General features: G+C 42.8%; 1 protein-coding gene across 1 annotated transcript in view; it reads right to left on the bottom strand.

Annotated features, from left to right (window-relative positions):
• ADAMTS9 (ADAM metallopeptidase with thrombospondin type 1 motif 9) overlaps positions 1-20,863 on the bottom strand; it is a 170,651-nt gene that overhangs the window by 25,061 nt on the left and 124,727 nt on the right. Inside the window, exon 31 of the mRNA XM_030867641.2 lies at positions 2,361-2,534. Coding sequence (XP_030723501.1) covers positions 2,361-2,534 — 174 coding nt within the window. The remainder of the gene's footprint in view (positions 1-2,360; positions 2,535-20,863) is intronic.

Raw genomic sequence — 20,863 nt, 5'->3', positions numbered from 1 at the left:
AGGGAGGAGGGGAAGGTCTTATGGTTGACTCTCCACGCCTTGGTGCCATGTGCATGTTTCATGATGAGTGCAGATTACTTTTCTAACTTGAAAATAACCATAAAGCAAAATGAAACACTAGGAATGTGGGCTTCTTGCGCTAGCGATACACGTCGGGCCCAACCAGGGAAATGCACACATGGGCCAGGGCTGATGGAGTCTTCTTCTCCAATAGGGAGCACACAGAACTCTGCAGGTGATGGAGGCCCCAGACAGAAGGCAAATCCTGCTGTGGCTTTGGCATTTTACTAAAAGCTTTTCTAGAGGGAATTCTGGTCCAGTTCCTTGGGCATCACTCCCCCTTGCAGAGTCCCTTCCCATGATCCTGGTATCTGTACAAAGTCCTGTCTCCATCCCTCTCATCTTTGCCTATAGCTTGCAGATTTTTCAACTCATGGTACACCTGAAAATTTGCAGATGTCTGGAAGGCTTTTTAAAAAAATTTTCTCCCTATCTCTTCTTTTGGGGGTTAATATTAAGGTTATGGTAAAGCCACAGGAGGAACATTACGCAAGTCTCAGAAAGAGACCAAAACTCTTTCAGTGTAATGACAACACACCCAATCCAGCTAAGATGAGCATGTCAACCTTGGCAGTGTGACAGGCACACGAACTCCAGCAAGATGAGTGACCGAGAACCAAGCCAGAAACCAGGAGGAAGAGGCCCCCAGGAGGCAGACAGGTGAATGGTCTCAGGGACAGAGGCCTGAGGAGGGAGAGAGGCCAGAAAGGAAGGCTCTCCCTTCCTGAGAGTCCGGGGATGGCCTTGTACAGCAACCCAGAGAACCAGAAGTTAGGGACCATGCCTTTCAAGGCACTGGGAGGGGTGAACTGAACAGAAGACAGGAGCCCCCCCGGACACACCTCCCTCCACCCGCCTTGGTACCTGAATGGGTTGGAACGTGTGCGTCAAACCCAAAGTCAAGAACTATTTTGAACACTCATCTGCACTTCCCATGTTCCTGGATGGGCAAGAGTAAATCTATTTCTAATGATCGAGACCACATCTCCCCTCCTTTCTTTGAGAACATACTAAGAACAGGTAGGGCTGGTATAGAGCAGAGCTTCTCACCCTCAGCACCCCTGACATTTGGGCTCAATAGCTCTCTGTTGTGGTGCTGTCCCGTACACTGTAGAAGGTTTAGCAGCACCCCTGGTCTCTACCCACCAGATGCCAGTAGCAGCCTACCTCCCCCGGCTGTGACAACCAAAAATGTCTCCAGACAGCGCCAAATGTCCCGCAGGAGGTGGGGAGGGGAAGGCAAATTCACTGGGGTAGAGTGAAGGATGGGGAGACATAGTTAGACAAGGCTTTAGGAACAGTTTTAGTGCAGAAACAATTCAACACCCAACAAACACATCATCTAAATGCAAATATTCATCCCATTAAAACGTGAAATCGCTGCCCTGTTGAACTCTAACGAGATGCCAGCAATAGCAAAGCACCTTTGCTATGAGCCCAGATACGTCCCTTTCACACCTCTAAATTCTCTGGGGCAAATGACAACTAGTGTTGATGTTACAGGTCTTTCAGTATTTGAAAGTATCATGAGGTTTGAAAATATAATCGTGTGACTGTTACTATTGGTTTATGAATAATAAAAAGCATCTAGGTAGGCACTGTGTACGGGAGGAGATAAGGAAAAACAGACACTTGAGATTCCTTGGATATTATGGAAAACGATTTCATTCCTCTGGATCAGAGGTTGTTAAATGGGCAACCAACGTCTGGCCCACAAACGTGTTTGGTTTGACCCACACAGTGTTTTAAATAAATAATCTGAGTCCACATTTTAAGATCAGGAGATAGCACAGAAAAGTCCAAAGTTTTGTCCTCTCTTGAAACATCAGGTTTGGTTACAATGGACCCACATTTCTGCATGGCCTCTGTTGGAGTGGAAAAGAACCTGTTCCCCTTACACATCATGTGCTAGTTAGTCACAGTCCCCACCATTCCCTATTGCCTCCCTGATGCTAAGACATTTTTGTGTCATACTTAACTTTCTTCAGGCACCTACAGGAAACATATGAATTTGCAGTGTCTGTAAGAATTCATTTCTAATCATACTATTAGGACATTAAAGGGAATCACAGGACGTAGAGTTGAGAGGAGCGTAGATACCATCTTATGCACGCACCCCCCCCACTCTGCACCTGTAGGACTCTGGCCCAGGAGGGCTGAGGGACTTGTTTGAGGGCTCCCAGTTCTCAGGGATAGAACTGGCAGGTGGGTGTGAGTCTCCCACATTCCTGCCCTCATCACTCTGTTGCCCTCAGGCCATCGCTGACCTGAAGGCAGATCCAGAATCCCCAGGACTGTACCTCTGACCATTCTCCTGTGATCCAGACATACTCGCAGGGCTGCAAGCCACAGCTCTCGCGATCCACAGGCCGTGTGCTCATGTCACAGTGCATGCCGTGGACCTCGTCACCTTTGTCCTCACCCACACACACCACCTTGCGGTACCTGGAGCCTTTCCCACAAGTCTTGGTGCACTGTTAAAGACAGACAAAACAGGTGGTGACATGGCAAGATAACAGATGATTTCTTACATCCTGTTACCATGATGATTTATTTTCCTTTCTATATACTCTTTAAGACTGCGAGATCTCTGAGGGTACACATTACTAGAGAACTCATTATTTTACCCCCATTACTTAACAGTGTAACATAGAAGAACAAGGCTGACTACATATTGGATTTATTCCTTTAGCTCTAACCCTTGTTTTCTGTTGCCTGTGCTTAGTCGTGCTGGCTCTGCACCTTTTGTAAAAGAATGTTGCCTACAGCCTGAAATGAACAGGACAGCCTATTCTCAAGGCTCTGGCCTTTAAAGTATAAGTATAAAAGAAGCCTGAATTCTAACTCTGGTAAGATGGTTCTTTGGGACACTAGTCCACCAACTTCTCCGTCTGCTGCTGGCTTTCTGAATAAAATTGCTATTCCTTGCCCCAACACCTTATCTCTCGACTAAGTGGCCTGTCATGCAGTGAGCAGCATGAACTTGAACTCGGTAACAACAACACTGTTCCTGTCATAGCGATCAGCATTCAGTAAGTGGCTGTCTGAATGAAGCCGTGAAAGTGTGAATGAATGAATTTCAGGTTTGGAAAAGGACCTTAAGGCCTGACTACTTCACCCATTCAAACAAACGCTGAATCTCTTTAAAACTTATGGCCAAAGGGTGTCAAAATACCTCTAGAGTCAGGGAAGTTATTCCCTGTCCAGGTGGCCCATTTCATCTTGTAACATGGAACTAAGCCTGTCTCTTAGCCAAATCCAGCCTGTTGTCCTACTTGTCGATTCCAAGGGAGCATACAGAACAAATTTTGTTCCTCACAAATAACCCCCTTCAGGGACTTGAGGAGAGATTTCCTGTGGCCCCTGTAGCCTTTTCTTCTCCAGGGGGAACTGCTCTCACCCCTTGATCATCTGGCCAATATTCACCAAGTTCCTAAGACGTGTCAGGCCCTGTGATGGGTCTGGATGAACAGGAGCAGACACAAATAGCACAAACCCTGCCCTCAGAGAGGAGCTGTGTTTTAGTAGCAAAGACAGACGTTAAAGATGTAGACAGCTAGGCAGCAAGATTTAGCCATTACTATAATTTCTCCTTTTCAGATGAATAAACTGGGACTTAGCCTAAAGAACTGATTCCTGGTTATCCATCTCTTTGTCAGGTGAATGGCATAGATATTTTTTATTCCCATAAACCAAGTGGAGAAAATAGAGCAAGTGGTATGTTTCATTCTAGGATGATCTCTGTGCTGACCACAAATTTCTTATCTTTTTTGCTTTCACCAACAGAAAACCCCACTGTAGAGGTTTTACCTTAGTTATCTGTGTTGTTAAAGTTCTCCCAAAGCCTGTCCTATCTGAAGCACCTGCGTCACCCAACATTTCAAGACTCCAGATTACATAGGAAAGTCACTGTAACCAACCTGTGTCAAGGACAGCTTAGGTTTCCTTTAACCAGGGATTACAAACTCTGTTGCCCCTGGGCCTTATCCAACTCCTGTGAGCTGTCATTGTTGTTCACATAATGTCTCTTAAACGTTTTCCTTCTAGTCTTTTTAGGGAGGGCCTTAGACCCCACCTCTTTTTTTGTCTCTCACAAGCCTGCTTCTCTTTTATTACCCAAAGCATCCCAAAGGCATTTGACTTTGGATTCCAGCTTGACTCAGAAATGTCTTTCCTGATATACTTCTTGCCTTTCTTTTTCTTTCTTTCTTTTCTTTCCTTTTTTTTTTTTTTGGTAGCAAAATACAAGTAACATAAAATTCACCATTTTAACCATTTTGAAGTGTACAATTCAGCGGAGTGTAGTCACTGGTCATGTTGTGCAATCGTCATCACTATCTAGTTCCAGAACATTTTCATCACCCCAAAAGGGAACCCTGTACCCATGAAGCAGTCACTCCCCATTTCCCCTTCCTCCCAGTCTGTGGCAACCACCGATCTGCTTTCTGTCTCTATGATTTGCCTGTTCTGGGTATTTCATAGAAATGGAATCATCCAGTCTGTGGCCTTTGGTGTCTGGGTTCTTTCATTTAGCATAATGCTTTCAAGGTCTTGCCACATTGGATCAGTACTTCACTCCTTTTCATGGCTGAACACTCCATTGTATGAATATACCACATTTTGTTTATTCAAATGTTAATGGACATTTGGGTTTGTTGCCACCTTTTGGCTATTATGAAGAGTGCTGCTATGCACGTTCATATGCAAATTTGAACATCTGATTTCAATTCTTTCGGGTATATCCTTAGGAGTGGAAATGCTGGGTCATCTGGTATAACCATGTCTTTTGTGAGATGCTTTGTTCTTTCAGAAAGTAGTAGGGATATGTATGTGGTTGTGTCCTGGTATTGTAAACCTGTGGTTGTATCCTTATCGTTTGCAAACTTAATTCAAAACTTCTGCTGCTTGGAAGCAAATCTCTACATCTAGAGTATGGAACCATTTATAATTTTTGTGGGGCACAAATATGAACAGAAAACAGTGTGAGATGAGCACAGAGGAGCAGATCCCTTCCCACCAGTGCAGGAGGCTGGCTGAGCTCAGTGCCTAGCTCAGCTCTGACTCAGCAGTTCTGGGGGTTTCTCTTCCCCTGGAGGATGCTGGGAACCATCGTGAAGGAATAATGTTTTTGTTTCTTCATTAAAAAAGCCAAATGAGGCCCTGAATGTTACAAAACAAAACAATGGTTAATCTGTGATGTGTAGATCTATGCAGAAGACATACTTAACTTCCCATAGAAAAAGTAATTCCTTAGAAAATCAGGACTTAGGTGACTCAGAGAAGATCATGATTATTGAGCAGCCTACCTGGACTAAACCTTCCAGTGTCCTCTTTCATTTTCACTAATCCTTAGGGCTTTAATCTGTAGCAATAAGTAACAGTTTAGAGCAGAAAGCAAGGATTACTAAATACTTTCTGCTTGTTAGGTGTTTTTCCCTTGGTCTTAAATAATGGTTAACTACCATAAAAACTATTTTGCCAGCGGTGGCAAAGGGCGTTGGGAAGCCTTACTTTGAATATAACTTTTAGAAAAATTAAACTAAGTAAATAAGTGACTTGCCCAGTGGTTTGGAATGAGTCAATAGCAGCTTTGAAAATCACTTAGCATGGCTTTTCTCCTGGAGTTTTAAATCCTAACCAGAGCACAGGGGCTGGGTAATCACAAAGCAAATCCAGCCCATACTATAGGATTTTATCAGCTTTCAGTAATATCACTTCTCCCACCCACCCAGGATTTACGGCTCCTTCCTCCGTCCTGGAATATGATCTGGAGTGTTCTGAGCAACAGCTGGAGAAGCTCAACTAAGCTTCTTTTAATTTACAAAAGATTTTTCTCCAATTTCATTACAGATTTTAGAAAAAAACTATACCAAGTATGCAAGTCACACCACCAGCATCTCTGAAATTCAGCACACCTGTAATTCAGAAAGCAAATATCACAGCCCTGGGTTAACTTGGGTAACTTACCCATTGTCCCACGGGCTACATGTGCCTGTAAATGTGCTAAAACTAACAGGGGAAAATAACTTTTTAAATTTGAGGGTGAGGAAGATCTAAAATAAAATATTTTCTTTAGCTAGGTTGGTTGGCCACAGGGTAATGGTCTAAAAAGGGTCACTTAATGCAATGGGTAGAAGAAACTGTCTTTCCTTAAAGACTGCAACCAAGTTGCTTTACATTGTTTTGGTGAGATGCACTAACCATGGAGGGAAGAAAATCATTCTTCATATTCACCTGCTCAACCTTTAAGGTTGCTGATTTTCTCCACGGATGAAAGAATGTGTTGCGTCCTTACTAGGGCCAGGCTACCATTGTCGGAGAGTGTGCGGACAACCAAGTCAAAGAACAAATGGGGAGCCTGACAGCATAGCGTTCTGGAAGTGCTACACAGAGTCTTTGGCTAAAAGGAACAGGAAGCGCAAATCAATTTATCTAACATTGCTTTAAATTAAAAAAAGAAAAAGCAACCTTCAAATTACCAATGGGTTCATTTTAAAAGTCAGGTATGTGGAGTTTGGACATCTTTGCCCCCAAATAGTATACTTGCAAGGGAAAAAGGCAGAAATAATACTGTGGAGACACTTTGTAACTTTAAAGTCATTCACTCATTCAACCCATACAAGCACAGCTCAGAGACACCGTGGGTTTGGTTCCAGACCACCGCAATAAAGGGAATATCGCAATAAAGCGAGTCACGTGAATCGCTTGGTTTTCCAAGGCATATAAAAATTATATTTACGCTATAATCTACTATGCAATAGCATGTCTAAAAAAATGTACATAATTTAAAATACTTTCTTGCTAAAAAAAGCTAACCATCACCTTAGCCTTCAGCAAGTCCTAGCAGAGACGTCAAAGATCACTGATCACAGGTCACCATAACAAATATAGTAGAGAAAAACGGAAATATTGCGAGAATTACCAAAAGGTGACACAAAGTGAGGAAATGTTGTTGGAAAAAATGGCAGCAACAGACCTGCTCAACGCAGAGTTGCCACAAACCTTCAATTTGTAAAAAAAACAAAACAAAACCCACAGTACCTGCAAAGTGCAATAAAGTGAAGTACAATAAAACGAGGTCTGCCTATTTGCAATGGGCCAAGTTCTACGCTGGGCATGGGGTTACAGCCCTGACATCTTCCTACTCACCTTCTCTCTCTCTCTTATGACACCCGGGGTGGCTGTTCCTCCCAGCTGGGGGTTCATGTGTCAAGACAGTCGGCTAACTGGTGACCCCTGGGGTTTAGCACTCAGGGCCGCCTTGTATGGCTGTTGTGAGCAGGTATGAGCTTCGTAACAGAGAGTGTAATGGAGGTGGAAGCCATCAGGGTATCTGCAGCTGTGACAGCGAGAAAAGAGGAAGGACCGGGGGTGGGAATCCCCACAACGCTGAAAGCGGTGCGCGGGCAGCGGTGGAAAAGGAGAAGCCGAGGTAACTTGGCACACGGGAAATGGGGGGCACTCTCAGGGGGGGCTCAGCATGCGTGGCTGGAGGTGGATGTCACGGGGAGGTGGGGCAGGGAAATGATGACAGCAGTTGGGGGTCCTCAGAGCCTTCGGTTTGAGATGGGGATTTCAGAAGGTGGGCAGAGGCCAGGTCACAGAGGGCCTTATAAACGTCTCACGCTGCTTAGGAGAAAATCCAAACTCTTGCCCTGGCTTACAGAACACGTCATAACCTGGGTGCTCCGGCAGGTCCAAGCTCATTTCAGCCTTCCGGTCCTTTTGCTGACTCTGCTCCCAACGTGCTGTGCTTTTGTCCACAAACATGCTGGGCTCTGTCCTCCCTCTCCCTTCTACCTAGAATCACCTCCTTTTGCCCTTTATCACCAAGCACCCTAGAGAAGGTGGGACTAGCCTATCATGCTCTGTCTCTATCTCAGCACCTTGTTGTTGTTTTCCATCACAGCACTTTTCACAATTGGCAATTCCATATAACACATGCGTTTGCTTGTCTTCTGTCTCTCTCACTTGATCATCAATCCCACCACAGCAATTGCACATTTTCTATTGCATCCCTAATGCCTAGTGCCTGGCACTTTGCAGGTGCTCGACAAAGATTTGTTGAATAAATTAATGAGGGAATGAGTGATAAAGAGTTAATAGCTGGCCCTTGTTCACACATCAAAACCCAATCACTCCCTACTGTAAACTTCATAAAATCTTTGTAACCAATTGACCTGAAGCTCATTACTAATTTTTCTGTGCTAAGAAGATGAACTTGGGAATCATTCTACAGCTGATCTCAATAAAAGTTTTTAGAATCCAAATACATATTAGAGGGGTCCAAGTCCCTGCACTGGGTCAAAGAGCCATGGGGTGGGCAGTTCTACAAAGGCCATAGCTTGTCCACGGCAATGTGACAATAAAGTAAAACAGCTGTTCGTACTGGAAAAACAGTTTGTTCTAAAAGACATTGTAGAGTGCTGTGATTCTAAATAGTTAAAGAAGAAAGACCATCAATTAGCAGGCTTTGTTCTGTAATGCCTTGCTTTTTCCTTCCCTCCCTCCCTCCCTCTCTCCTTCCTTCCTTCCTTCCCTCTCTCCACCCATTATTTTGTCCCTCCATTCATTCATAAATTCATTCATTCACCAAGTGTCTTCAATGCTGTAGGTACTGTGCTAAATGCTGGGGAAAACTCTGGTGAACAAGCTTTCTGACCTCCAACAGCTGATAACCTAGACAAGAAAAACAGGCTACAACAATTCAGAGTGCTAGCTGCTGAAGCAGAATATTTTCAGAGTGATAGAGCTGAGGGGAGGGCCATCTGACTCAGTCATTTGAGGGGAGGTGTGATTTTTCAAGGGCTTCTGAAAGGATGTGACATCTTGATTCAGGCCTGAAGGATGAGCAAGAGTCACTGATGTGAGGGAAGGTTCAGGGCAGCCACTTTGTGACACAGAGGTACCAGGGAGGAAAGAGAGTATTCTGGGTAAAGGTAAAAAAAGAGTATTTGCAAGAACTGGGAGACTTACTCCTTAAAACAAAGAGATGCATAACGTACATACTCACAATTCAAGTTGGATGAAAAAACCTCTGCAGCTATAAGTAAATTCATAGTCAGATTATAATACTATCAATAAGTTTTTTATGATAGTAGTTTTCAAAAGAATTAAAAGGTCATGTATTTTTTTAAACTCAGTCTCATGAGCATAATAATTCTAAAGTGAGTAAAACTGAGCAGTGAAAAGCTAAATAACTAGCCCAAAGTTGGCGGGTGATCTTAAAAGCCCAACATTGTGATACGTGGATAAGCTGAAGTGCTGGTCATCATCTGAATCCTCCATCAGGGGCCCACTGTACCAAAGAGAACTACCATTTATGGAAGGCCTAAAATATACTAGGCACTGCACTGAATCCCTCACTTAATCCCACTTAATCCTCACTATGACATTCAGCAAAGTCTGCCATACAATTCCCATTTTGCAGATGAGCTAACTGGAGCCCAGAGATTTGAGGTCAATTTGCCAGAGCCACACACTGAATGGTCTTTTGTTTACAACACTCTGCTTTTAGGGCATAAACAAATGGGACAGGAATGTCTGGAAGGAGCATCTTCCGCTTCTCTAATAATTTTTCTCTGCGTCTGAAAGTCCAGGCTCTATCTTATGATATCATGAACGAACACTGATGCTCCTTCCCCTGCACAGTCAACAGGCCCCTCAGTGAACAAAAAAGGTCCTCTGCAGTACTCCACCAAGACTCCCCACCAACCTCATGGCTTAAGGTCTGATCGTCAACCAACTAGACCAAGAATTTCATCTTCGGAAGTGGGTGGAGGTAGTCACCAGTACAGAGAATTATACTTTGATGCCAACTCTGCTGAAACAGTCTGGCCAAGCCAATAAAAATAGAAAAATGCACCTTAGGTGCATGTCGACATGGGAAGCAGTGGAATATAAAGGTTCAGAGCGTGTGTTCCAGAGGTCAGGCTGCTGGGCTTCAAATCCCAGCCTTATTACCTAGTGATTCTGTGAACCTGGGTGAATTAACCTAGCTAAGCCTCAAGCTACCTCAACTTTAAATGAGGATAAAAATTTAATTACGACATCAGAGAGTTATGGAAAGGTTAAATGAGGTCCTCCATATAAAAATATTCAACATAGTGCTTGATCCATAGCTTAATAAACAATGAGATGTATTCTTTTTATTATCATAGTATCAGGGCCACTGCACTGTATAACTCTAGAGGATGTCCCTCACATTGTAGCCTATGGGAATGGTACCCCTGGGGTTGTGCAGTGTACAACCTGTGTGACTGTGTATGACATCCCTGATGATCATGCTACTGTGGGTATGTGGAACTCGTGCTTCTCAAGGTGGACACTTAGATTATTTCTCATGAAGAGGAGGGTGCCATGTGCTATGTGCCTGGTGTGAAATACATCTTGCCAACAAACAGGTGGGTTTTTAATAGTGTCCAAGGGGGAAGCAAAAGGGAAAAATACACACTCAAAAAGCAAGCAACAGTTCTGAGTTAGTTGTAAAGAATGGCTAAGAAGAAGAAAACCTCCCATAATGGGGTGGGGTGGGAGTCTCCAGCATCCGATTCACTGGGCTCTGAGACCGCCCTGGCATCCTACTGACGTCAGCTCAACGAGGGGAAGAAAGTCAAGACATGTGCACGCACAAAGTGCATATCAGGTGAAATAGTAGCAGAGTTGAGTGGGTACAGAGGAGGTGAGAGCCAGAATGGAGGTGAAGGCTGATTAAGGGGAGTCTGAAGGGTGCTGTACTATCAAGTGACCACCCAATGTACTGTTTAACAAGGACGCTTTTGATCATGGAAGTGGGGGCAATTGATAATCACACTAGGCCTACTCCATGCATAAACCAGGACTGCTGTAGGCAAACAGGACCAGGGGCAAATCTGAAGATGGTTGCCCAGCTGCTAGCAACATTCCCTCGAAGCCTTGTGGATGTGGGGACGTTTGAAGAGAGGACTACCAGCACGCTTTGCAAATGAGGAACAACGGGTTCTAATGGGGCTTCTCCCTCCCCCATCCGGCTGCCCTGCACCTCCCTCTGGCCAATGCAGTGTCACGTGAGGGCCTCCCACAGTCCTCCAACCTCCCTCACCACCCAGGTCCACTGGCCTCAAACTCTCCACTTCGGGTTCAGGCAGATGAGAAAGCATGTTGGCAGGAGGGCAACTATCTGATCCACTTTTCTTGCTGCTCCCCTCTGGTCAACTTCTAAATTTAGCCACAGGTCAGGCTATCTTAGTAGGTCTCCTGTTCTTACACAGAGCTTGAGAGCAATATGTGAGGAAGGATTTAGAAAGATCGATCTGCATGGCACAGACAAAGGTGTAAATTTCTAGGCACATTTCAGATGATCAGAGAGGAGGATTTCCTCAGTGCATATCTGGCAAGGTTTCTAGTCTTTGGGATTCAGAAGGAATTGTCAATGGAGCTTGCATTTTCCCAAATGGCACTAGCATTTTTAGAAGTTGGCTAAAGCATGAGCTGTCAGCTGAGATTCACTTCTGAACACTCCCTTACTTTGTGCTCCTTGGAGCAGTCACACAGGGTTGAGTTTGGCACGACATGAAGATGGAGAGGGAGAGGGAGGGGGCAGGCAGTGGTAGGTCTGAAGCAAGAATTACAAAGAGAATCAAGTGGTAACACACAGGCGGAGAGGGATGAAGACACCTCTTCTTCCTTCTCTATCTGACTCTGTCAATCCCCAAACCACTCGATTATTTCTAATTTTCTCAGAATAGCTTTGCACACTTATTATTCCCACTTGACCAATGGCAAACTCACAGTTCCGAAAATAAAGCATCCTTGTTCTAAGTCTCACAGCTGAAATGTGGCACTGCTGGTACATGAACCACGTCTGTAAAATTCTACGGCCTCTGGGGGTTCCCAGTAACTCGTGTGGCTCAAGTACAATTAATCTGAAATGTAACTGCTTTAGCGATTCCTCCCTGCCACAGTCTGGTGGAAGTAAAAACAAAAAAAACCCCACCAAACTTTAGAAGGAAAATGAGCAAAAAAAAAAAAAAAAAAAATTGAGTAGACAGAGAGGGTGAGAGTCCTAAAGAAAAGAGATGACTGAAAACAATGGAACTAATCCATCAGGAGGGTGAAGGAGAGGGAAGAACAGAGCTGGAAGGCTGAATACCTACAAGGGTTAAGAATGCAGTTGTAAGAAAACAAACCCCATTTAAAACTGCATCAGAAAGAATAAAATACCTAGGAATAAATTTAACCAAGGAGGTGAGAGATCTGTACATCGAAAACTACAAGACACTGATAAAAGAAACTGAAGAAGACCGAAATAAATGGAAAGATCTTCTGTGCTCATAGACTGGAAGAATTAATATTGTTAAAAGGTCCATACTGAGTCTCCGGCTTTGGAGGTCAGATCCCAGGGAAAGCACTGGGGTTGGCTGCGTGAACACAGCCTGCAGGGGGCTAGTGCACCACAGCTAGCTGGGAGGGAGCCCAGGGAAAAGTCTGGACCTGCCTAAGAGACAAGAGACCAGGGTGCGTGAGGAGAGGGGATTCAGAGCACCGCCTAATCGAGCTCCAGAGACAGGCGCGAGCCGCGGCTACCAGCACGGACTTCAGAGATGGGCATGAGACGCTAAGGCAAGCCTGTGTGCGAGCACAGGGCACTACCCACACCCCCCTTCCGGGAAGCCTGTGCAGCCCACCACTGCCAGGGTCCCGTGATCCAGGGACAACTCCCCCGGGAGAACGCACGGCGCGCCTCAGGCTGGTGCAACGTCACGCCGGCCTCTGCCGCCGCAGGCTCGCCCCGCACTCCGTGCCCCTCCCTCCCCCCGGCCTGAGTGAGCCAGAGCCCCCGAATCAGCGGCTCCTTTAACCCCGTCCTGTCTGAGCGAAGACAGACGCCCTCAGGCGGCCTACACGCAGAGGCGGGGCCAAATCCAAAGCTGAACCCCAGGAGCTGTGCGAACAAAGAAAAGAAAGGGAGATCTCTCCCAGCAGCCTCAGGAGCAGCGGATTAAATCTCCAAAATCAACTTGCTGTACCCTGCGTCTGTGGAATCCATGAACAGACAACGAATCATCCCAAAATTGAGGCAGTGGATTTTGGGAGCAACTGTAGATTTGGGGTTTTCCTTCTGCATCTAATTTGTTTCTGGTTTTATGTTTATCTTAGTTTAGTATTTAGAGCTTGTTATCACTGGTAGATTTCTTTATTGATTTGGTTGCTCTCTTCCTTTATATGTGTGTGTGTGTATATATATATATATATATGTTTTTTTCCTTTTTCTCTTTTTTTGAGTGTGTATGTGTATGCTTCTTTGTGTGATTTTGCCTGTATAGCTTTGCTTTTACCATTTGTCCTAGGTTTCTGTCTGTCTGTTTTTTTTTGGTATACTTTTTAGTGCTTGTTATCATTGGTGGGTTTGTTTTTTGGTTTGGTTGCCCTTTCCTTCCTTCCTTTCTTTTTTCTTTCTTTTCTTTTCCTTTCTTTCTTTTTCCTCTGTTTTATTACTTTAAAAATTTTATTTTTAATTTTTTTTTATTTTAATAACTTTAATTAATTAATTAATTAATTTCTCCCTTTTCTTCTGAGCAATGTGCCTGACAGGGTCTTCGTGCTCCGGCCAGGTGTCAGGCCTGTGCCTATGAGGTGGGAGAGCTGAGTTCAGGACACTGGTCCACCAGAGACCTCTTGGATCCACATAATATCAAATGGTGAAAGCTCTCCCAGAGATCTCCATCTCAACGCTAAGACCCAGCTCCACTCAGCGACCAGCAAGCTACAGTGCTGGACACCCTATGCCAAACAACTAGCAAGACAGGAACACAACCCCACCATTAGCAGAGAGGCTGCCTAAAATCATAATAAGCTCACAAACACCCCAAAACACACCACTGGACACAGTCTTGCCCACCAGAAACACAAGATCCAGCCTCATCCACCAGAACACAGGCATCAGTCCCCTCCTCCAGGAAGCCTACACAACCCACTAAACCAAAGTTACCCACTGGGGGCAGACAACAAAAACAATGGGAACTACAAACCTGCAGCCTGCAAAAAGGAGACTCCCAAACACAGTAAGTTAAGCAAAATGAGAAGACAGAGAAACACACAGCAGACGAAGGAGCAAGGTAAAAACCCACCAGACCAAACAAATGAAGAGGAAATAGGCAGTCTACCTGAAAAAGAATTCAGAGTAATGACAGTAAAGACGATACAAAATTTTGGAAATAGAATGGAGAAAATACAAGAAACGTTTAACAAGGACCTTGAAGAACTAAAGAGCAAACAAACAACGATGTACAACACAATAAATGAAATTAAAAATTCTCTAGAAGGAATCAATGGCAGAATAACTGAGGCAGATAAGTGAACTGGAAGATAAAATAGTGTAAATAACTACCACAGAGCAGAATAAAGAAAAAAGAACGAAGAGAATTGAGGATAGTCTCAGAGACCTCTGGGACAACATTAAACACACCAACATTCAAATTATAGGGGTCCCAGAAGAAGAAGAGAAAAAGAAAGGGACTGAGAAAATATTTGAAGAGATTATAGTTGAAAACTTCCCTAATATGGGAAAGGAAATAGTTAATCAAGACCAGGAAGTGCAGAGAGTCCCATACAGGATAAATCCAAGGAGAAACACGCCAAGACACATATTAATCAAACTATCAAAAATTAAATACAAAGAAAAAATATTAAAAGCAGCTAGGGAAAAACAAAAAATAACATAGAAGGGAATCCCCATAAGGTTAACAGTTGATCTTTCAGAAGAAACTCTGCAAGCCATAAGGGAGTGGCAGGACATATTTAAAGGGATAAAAGGGAAACACCTACAACCAAGATTACTCTACCCAGCAAGGATCTCATTCAGATTCAACACAGAAATTAAAACCTTTACAGACAAGCAAAAGCTAAGAGAATTCAGCACCACCAAACCAGCTTTACAACAAATGCTAAAGGAACTTTTCTAGACAGGAAGCACAAGAGAAGGAAAAGACCTACAATAACAAACTCAAAACAATTAAGAAAATGGTAATAGGAACATACATACTGATGACTACCTTAAATGAAAATGGATTAAACGCTCCCACTAAAAGACACAGACTGGCTAAATGGATACAAAAACAAAACCCGTATACATGCTGTCTACAAGAGGCCCACTTCAGACCTAGGGACACACATAGACTGAAAGTGAGGGGATGGAAAACGATATTCCATGCAAGTGGAAATCACAGGAAAGCTGGAGTAGCAATTCTCATATCAGACAAAATAGACTTTAAAATAAAGACTATTAGAAGAGACAAAAAAGGACACTACATAATGATCAAGGGATTGATCCAAGAAGAAGATATAACAATTGTAAATATTTATGCACCCAACATAGGAGCACCTCAATACATAAGGCAAAGGCTAATAGCCATAAGGGGAAATCGACAGTAACACAATCACAGGAGGGATGTTAACACCCCACTTTCACCAATGGACAGATCATCCAAAATGAAAATAAATAAGGAAACACAAGCTTTAAATGATACATTAAACAACATGGACTTAATTGATATTTAAAGGACATACCACCCATAAACAACAGAATACACTTTCTTCTCAAGTGCTAATGGAAAATTCTCCAGGATAGATCATATCTTAAGAAAACTGAAATTGTATCAAGTATCTTTTCTGACCACAACGCTATGAGACTAGATATCAACTACAGGAAAAGATCTGTAAAAAATACAAACACCATGGAGGCCAAACAATACACTACTTAATAACCAAGAGATGACTGAAAAAATCAAAGAGGAAATCAAAAAATACCTAGAAACAAATAACAAGGAAAACACGACAACCCGAAACCTATGGGATGCAGCAAAAGCAGTTCTAAGAGGGAAGTTTATAGCAACACAATCCTACCTCAGGAAACAAGAAACATCTCAAATAAACAACCTACCCTTACACCTAAAGCAAATAGAGAAAGAAGAACAAAAACACCTCAAAGTTAGCAAAAGGAAAGAAATCATAAATATCAGATCAGAAATAAATGAAAAAGAAATGAAGGAAACAATAGCAAAGATCAATAAAACTAAAAGCTGGTTCTTTGAGAAGGTAAACAAAATTGATAAACCATTAGCCAGACTCACCAAGAAAAAACGGGAGAAGACTCATATCAATAGAATTAGAAATTAAAAAGGAGAAGTAACAACTGACACTGCAGAAATACAAAGGATCATCAGAGGTTACTACAAGTAACTATATGCCAATAAAATGGACAGCCACGAAGAAATGGACAAATGATTAGAAAAGCACAACCTTCCGAGACAGAACCAGGAAGAAATAGAAAATATAAGCAGACCAAACAGAAGCACTGAAATTGAGACTGTGATTAAAAATCTTCCAACAGGGCATCCCTGGTGGCGCAATGGTTGAGAGTCCGCCTGCCAATGCAGGGGACACAGGTTCGTGCCCTGGTCCGGGAAGATCCCACAGGCCGCGGAGCGGCTAGGCCCGTGAGCCATGGCTGCTGAGCCTGCGCGTCCAGAGCCTGCGCGTCCTGAGCCTGTGCTCCGCAACAAGAGAGGCCACAACAGTGAGAGGCCCACGTAACCGCCAAAAAAAAAAAAAAAAAAAAATCTTCCAACAAACAAAAGCCCAGGACCAGATGGCTTCACAGGCAAATTCTATCAAACATTTAGAGAAGAGCTAATACCTATCCTTCTCAAACTCTTCCAAAATATAGCAGAGGGAGGAACACTCCCAAACTCATACTACGAGGCCACCATCACCCTGATTCCAAAACCAGACAAAGATGTCACAAAGAAAGAAAACTACAGGCCAATATCACTGATGAACAGAGATGCAAAAATCCTCAACAAAATTCTAGCAAACAGAATCCAACAGCACATTAAAAGGATCATACACCACGATCAAGTGGGGTTTACCCCAGGAATGCAAGGATTCTTCAGTATACGCAAATCAATCGATGTGATAAACCATATTAACAAACTGAAGGAGAAAAACCATATGATCATCTTAATAGATGCAGAAAAAACTTTTGACAAAATTCAAACCCATTTATGATAAAAACCTTCCAGAAAGTAGGCATAGAGGGAACTTACCTCAACAAATAAAGGCCATATATGACAAACCCACAGCCAACATCATTCTCAATGATGAAAAAACTGAAACCATTTCCTCTAAGATCAGGAGCAAGACAAGGTTGTCCATTCTCACCACTATTATTCATCATAGTTTTGGAAGTTTTAGAGACAGCAATCAGAGAAGAAAAAGAAATAAAAGGAATCCAAATCGGAAAAGAAGTAAAGCTGTCACTGTTGGCAGATGACATGATACTATACATAGAGAATCCTAAAGATGCTACCAGAAAACTACTAGAGCTAATCAGTGAATGTGGTAAAGTAGCAGGATATAAAATTAATGCACAGAAATCTCTTCCTATATACTAATGATGAAAGATATGAAAGAGAAATTAAGGAAACTCTCCCATTTACCACTGCACCAAAAAGAATAAAATACCTAGGAATAAACCTACCTAAGGAGACAAAAGACCTGTATGCAGAAAACTACAAGACACTGATGAAAGAAATTAAAGATGATACAAACAGACGGAGATATATACGATGTTCTGGGATTGGAAGAATCAACATTGTGAAAATGACTATACTTCCCAAAGCAATTTACAGATTCAATGTAATCCCTATCAAACTACCAATGGCATTCTTCACAGAACTAGAACGAAAAATATCACAATTTGTATGGAAACACAAAAGACCCCGAATAGCCAAAGCAATCTTGAGAAAGAAAAACGGAGCTGGAGGAATCAGGCTCCTTGACTTCAGACTATACTACAACGCTACAGTAATCAAGAAAGTATGGTATTGGCACAAAAACAGAAATATAGATCAATGGAACAGGATAGAAAGCCCAGAGAGAAACCCACGCACATATGGTCACCTTACTTTTGATAAAGGAGGCAAGGATATACAATGGAGAAAAGACAGCCTCTTCAATGTGGTGCTGGGAGAAGTGGACAGCTACATGTGAAAGAATGAAATTAGGACACTCACTAACACCATACACAAAAATAAACTCAAAATGGATTTAAGACCTAAAAGTAAGGCCAGACACTATAAAACTCTTAGAGGAAAACATAGGCAGAACGCTCTATGACACAAATCACAGCAAGATCCTTTTTGACCCACCTCCTAGAGAATGGAAATAAAAACAAAAATAAACAAATGGGACCTAATGGAACTTAAATGCTTTTGCACAGCAAAGGAAACCATAAACAAGATGAAAAGACACCCCTCAGAATGGGAGAAAATATTTGCAAATGAAGCAACTGACAAAGGATTAATCTCCAAAATTTACAAGCAGCTCATGCAGTTCAATATCAAAAAAACAAACAACCAATCCAAAAATGGGCAGAAGACCTAAACAGACATTTCTCCAAAGAAGATATATGGATTGCCAACAAACACATGAAAGGATCCTCGACATCACTAATCATTAGAGAAACACAAATCAAAACCACAATGAGGTATCACCTCACACCAGCCAGAATGGCCATCATCAAAAAATCTACAAAGAATAAATGCTGGAGAGGGTGTGGAGAAAAGGGAACCCTCTTGCACTGTTGGTGGGAATGTAAATTGATACAGCCACTATGGAGAACAGTATGGAGGTTCCTTAAAAAACTAAAAATAGAACTACCATACGACCCAGCAATCCCACTACTGGGCATATACCCTGAGAAAACCATAATTCAAAAAGAGTCATGTACCACAATGTTCACTGCAGCTCTATTTACAATAGCCAAGACAAGGAAGCAACCTAAGTGTCCATCGACTGATGAATGGATAAACAAGATGTGGCACGTATATACAATGGAATATTACTCAGCCATAAAAAGAAACGAGGGCTTCCCTGGTGGTGCAGTGGTTGACAGTCTGCCTGCTGATGCAGGCGACACGGGTTCGTGCCCCGGTCCGGAAAGATCCCATATGCCGCAGAGTGGCTGGGCCCATGAGCCATGGCTGCTGAGCCTGCACATCCAGAGCCTGTGCTCCACAACAGGAGAGGCCACAACAGTGAGAGGCCCACGTACCGCAAAAAAAAGAAACGAAACTGAGTTATTTGTAGTGAGGTGGATGGACCGAGAGTCTGTCATACAGAGTGAAGTAAGTCAGGAAGAGAAAAACGAATACCGTGTGCTAACACATACATATGAAATTAAAAAAAAAAAAAATGGTTCTGAAGAACCAAGGGGCAGGACAGGAATAAGGACGCAGACGTAGAGAATGGACTTGAGGATACAGGGAGGGGGAAGGGTAAGCTGGGATGAAGTGAGAGAGTGGCATGGACAGATATACACTACCAAACGTAAAATAGATAGCTAGTGGGAAGCAGCCGCATAGCACAGGGAGATCAGCCCAGTGCTTTGTGACCACTTAGAGGGGTGGGATAGGGAGGGTGGGAGGGAGGGAGGTGCAAGAGGGAGGAGATATGGGGATATATGTATATGTATAGCTGATTCACTTTCTTATAAAGCAGAAACTAACACACCATTGTAAGGCAATTATACTCCAATAAAGATGTTAAAAAAAGGAAAAAAAATGCATTCTCTTTCATTTGTAGCTTTAACCTATTTAATTAGAGTCCTAATTTACTTTTTTTAAGGGGGGAAAAACACACACACACACACACACACACACACACACACAAGGCCCATACTACCCAAAGCACCACATGCAAAAGAATGAAACTGGACTCCAATCTTAGACCATACCCCAAATTAACTCAAAATGGATTAAAGACTGGAACGTAAAACCTGACCACAAAAGTCCTATACACAGGGGCAAGCTCCTTGACATCAGTCTTGGCAATGAGTTTTTGGATCTGACACCAAACCAAAGGCAGCAAAATCAAAAATAAACAAGTCGGACTACATCAAACTAAAAATGGGCAAAGGACCTGAATAGCCATTTCCCAAAAAAAAAAAAACCGTACAAATGGCCAACAGATATATGAAAAGGTGCTCAACATCACTAATCATCAGGGGAATGTAAATCAAAACCACAACGAGATATCACCTCACACCTGTTGGAATGACTATTACCAAAAAGACAAGAAACAACAAATGTTAGCAAGATCCTTGCTAACAGAACACTTATGTACTGTTGGGGATATAAGTTGGTGCAGCCACTCTGGAAAACAGACCGGAGGCTCCTCCAAAAACTTAAAAATAGAGCTACCATACGATCTAGCAATTCCACTTCTGGTTGTTTACCTGAAGGAAATAAAATCACTAACTCGAAAAGATATACTCACCCCCATGTTCATGCAGCATTATTTACAATAGCCACAATACGGAAACATCCTAAGTGTCCAATGATGGATGAATGGATAAAGAAAATGTGATAGGAAGAAAAAAAAATATGAATATAATTCAGCCATTAAAAAGAAGGAAATCCTGCCATCTGTGACAACACGGATGGACCCTGAGGGCATTATGCTAAGTGACATAAATAGACAAATACTGTAGGTCTCATTTATACGTGGAATAATCTGAAAACAAAACAAAACAAACCAAACTCAGAACAGATTGCTGGCTGCCAGAGGTGGAGGGAAGGCACAGAGTACGTGAAGGTAAAGGTAAAGGTGGTCAAAAGGTACAAACTTCCAGTAGTAAGAGAAATAAATCCTAGGGATGTAATGTACAGCATGGTGACTACAGTTAACAATACTGTACATTAAACTTGGAAGTTGCGAAGAGAGTAGATCTTAAAAGTTCTCACCACAAGAAAAAAAAATTGTA

The sequence above is a fragment of the Globicephala melas genome, chromosome 11 (genome assembly GCF_963455315.2).
Source record: "Globicephala melas chromosome 11, mGloMel1.2, whole genome shotgun sequence".
Lineage (NCBI taxonomy): Eukaryota > Metazoa > Chordata > Mammalia > Artiodactyla > Delphinidae > Globicephala > Globicephala melas.
The sequence above is the reverse complement of the archived record's forward strand: the minus strand, read 5'-3'. Positions and strand labels throughout refer to the sequence as shown.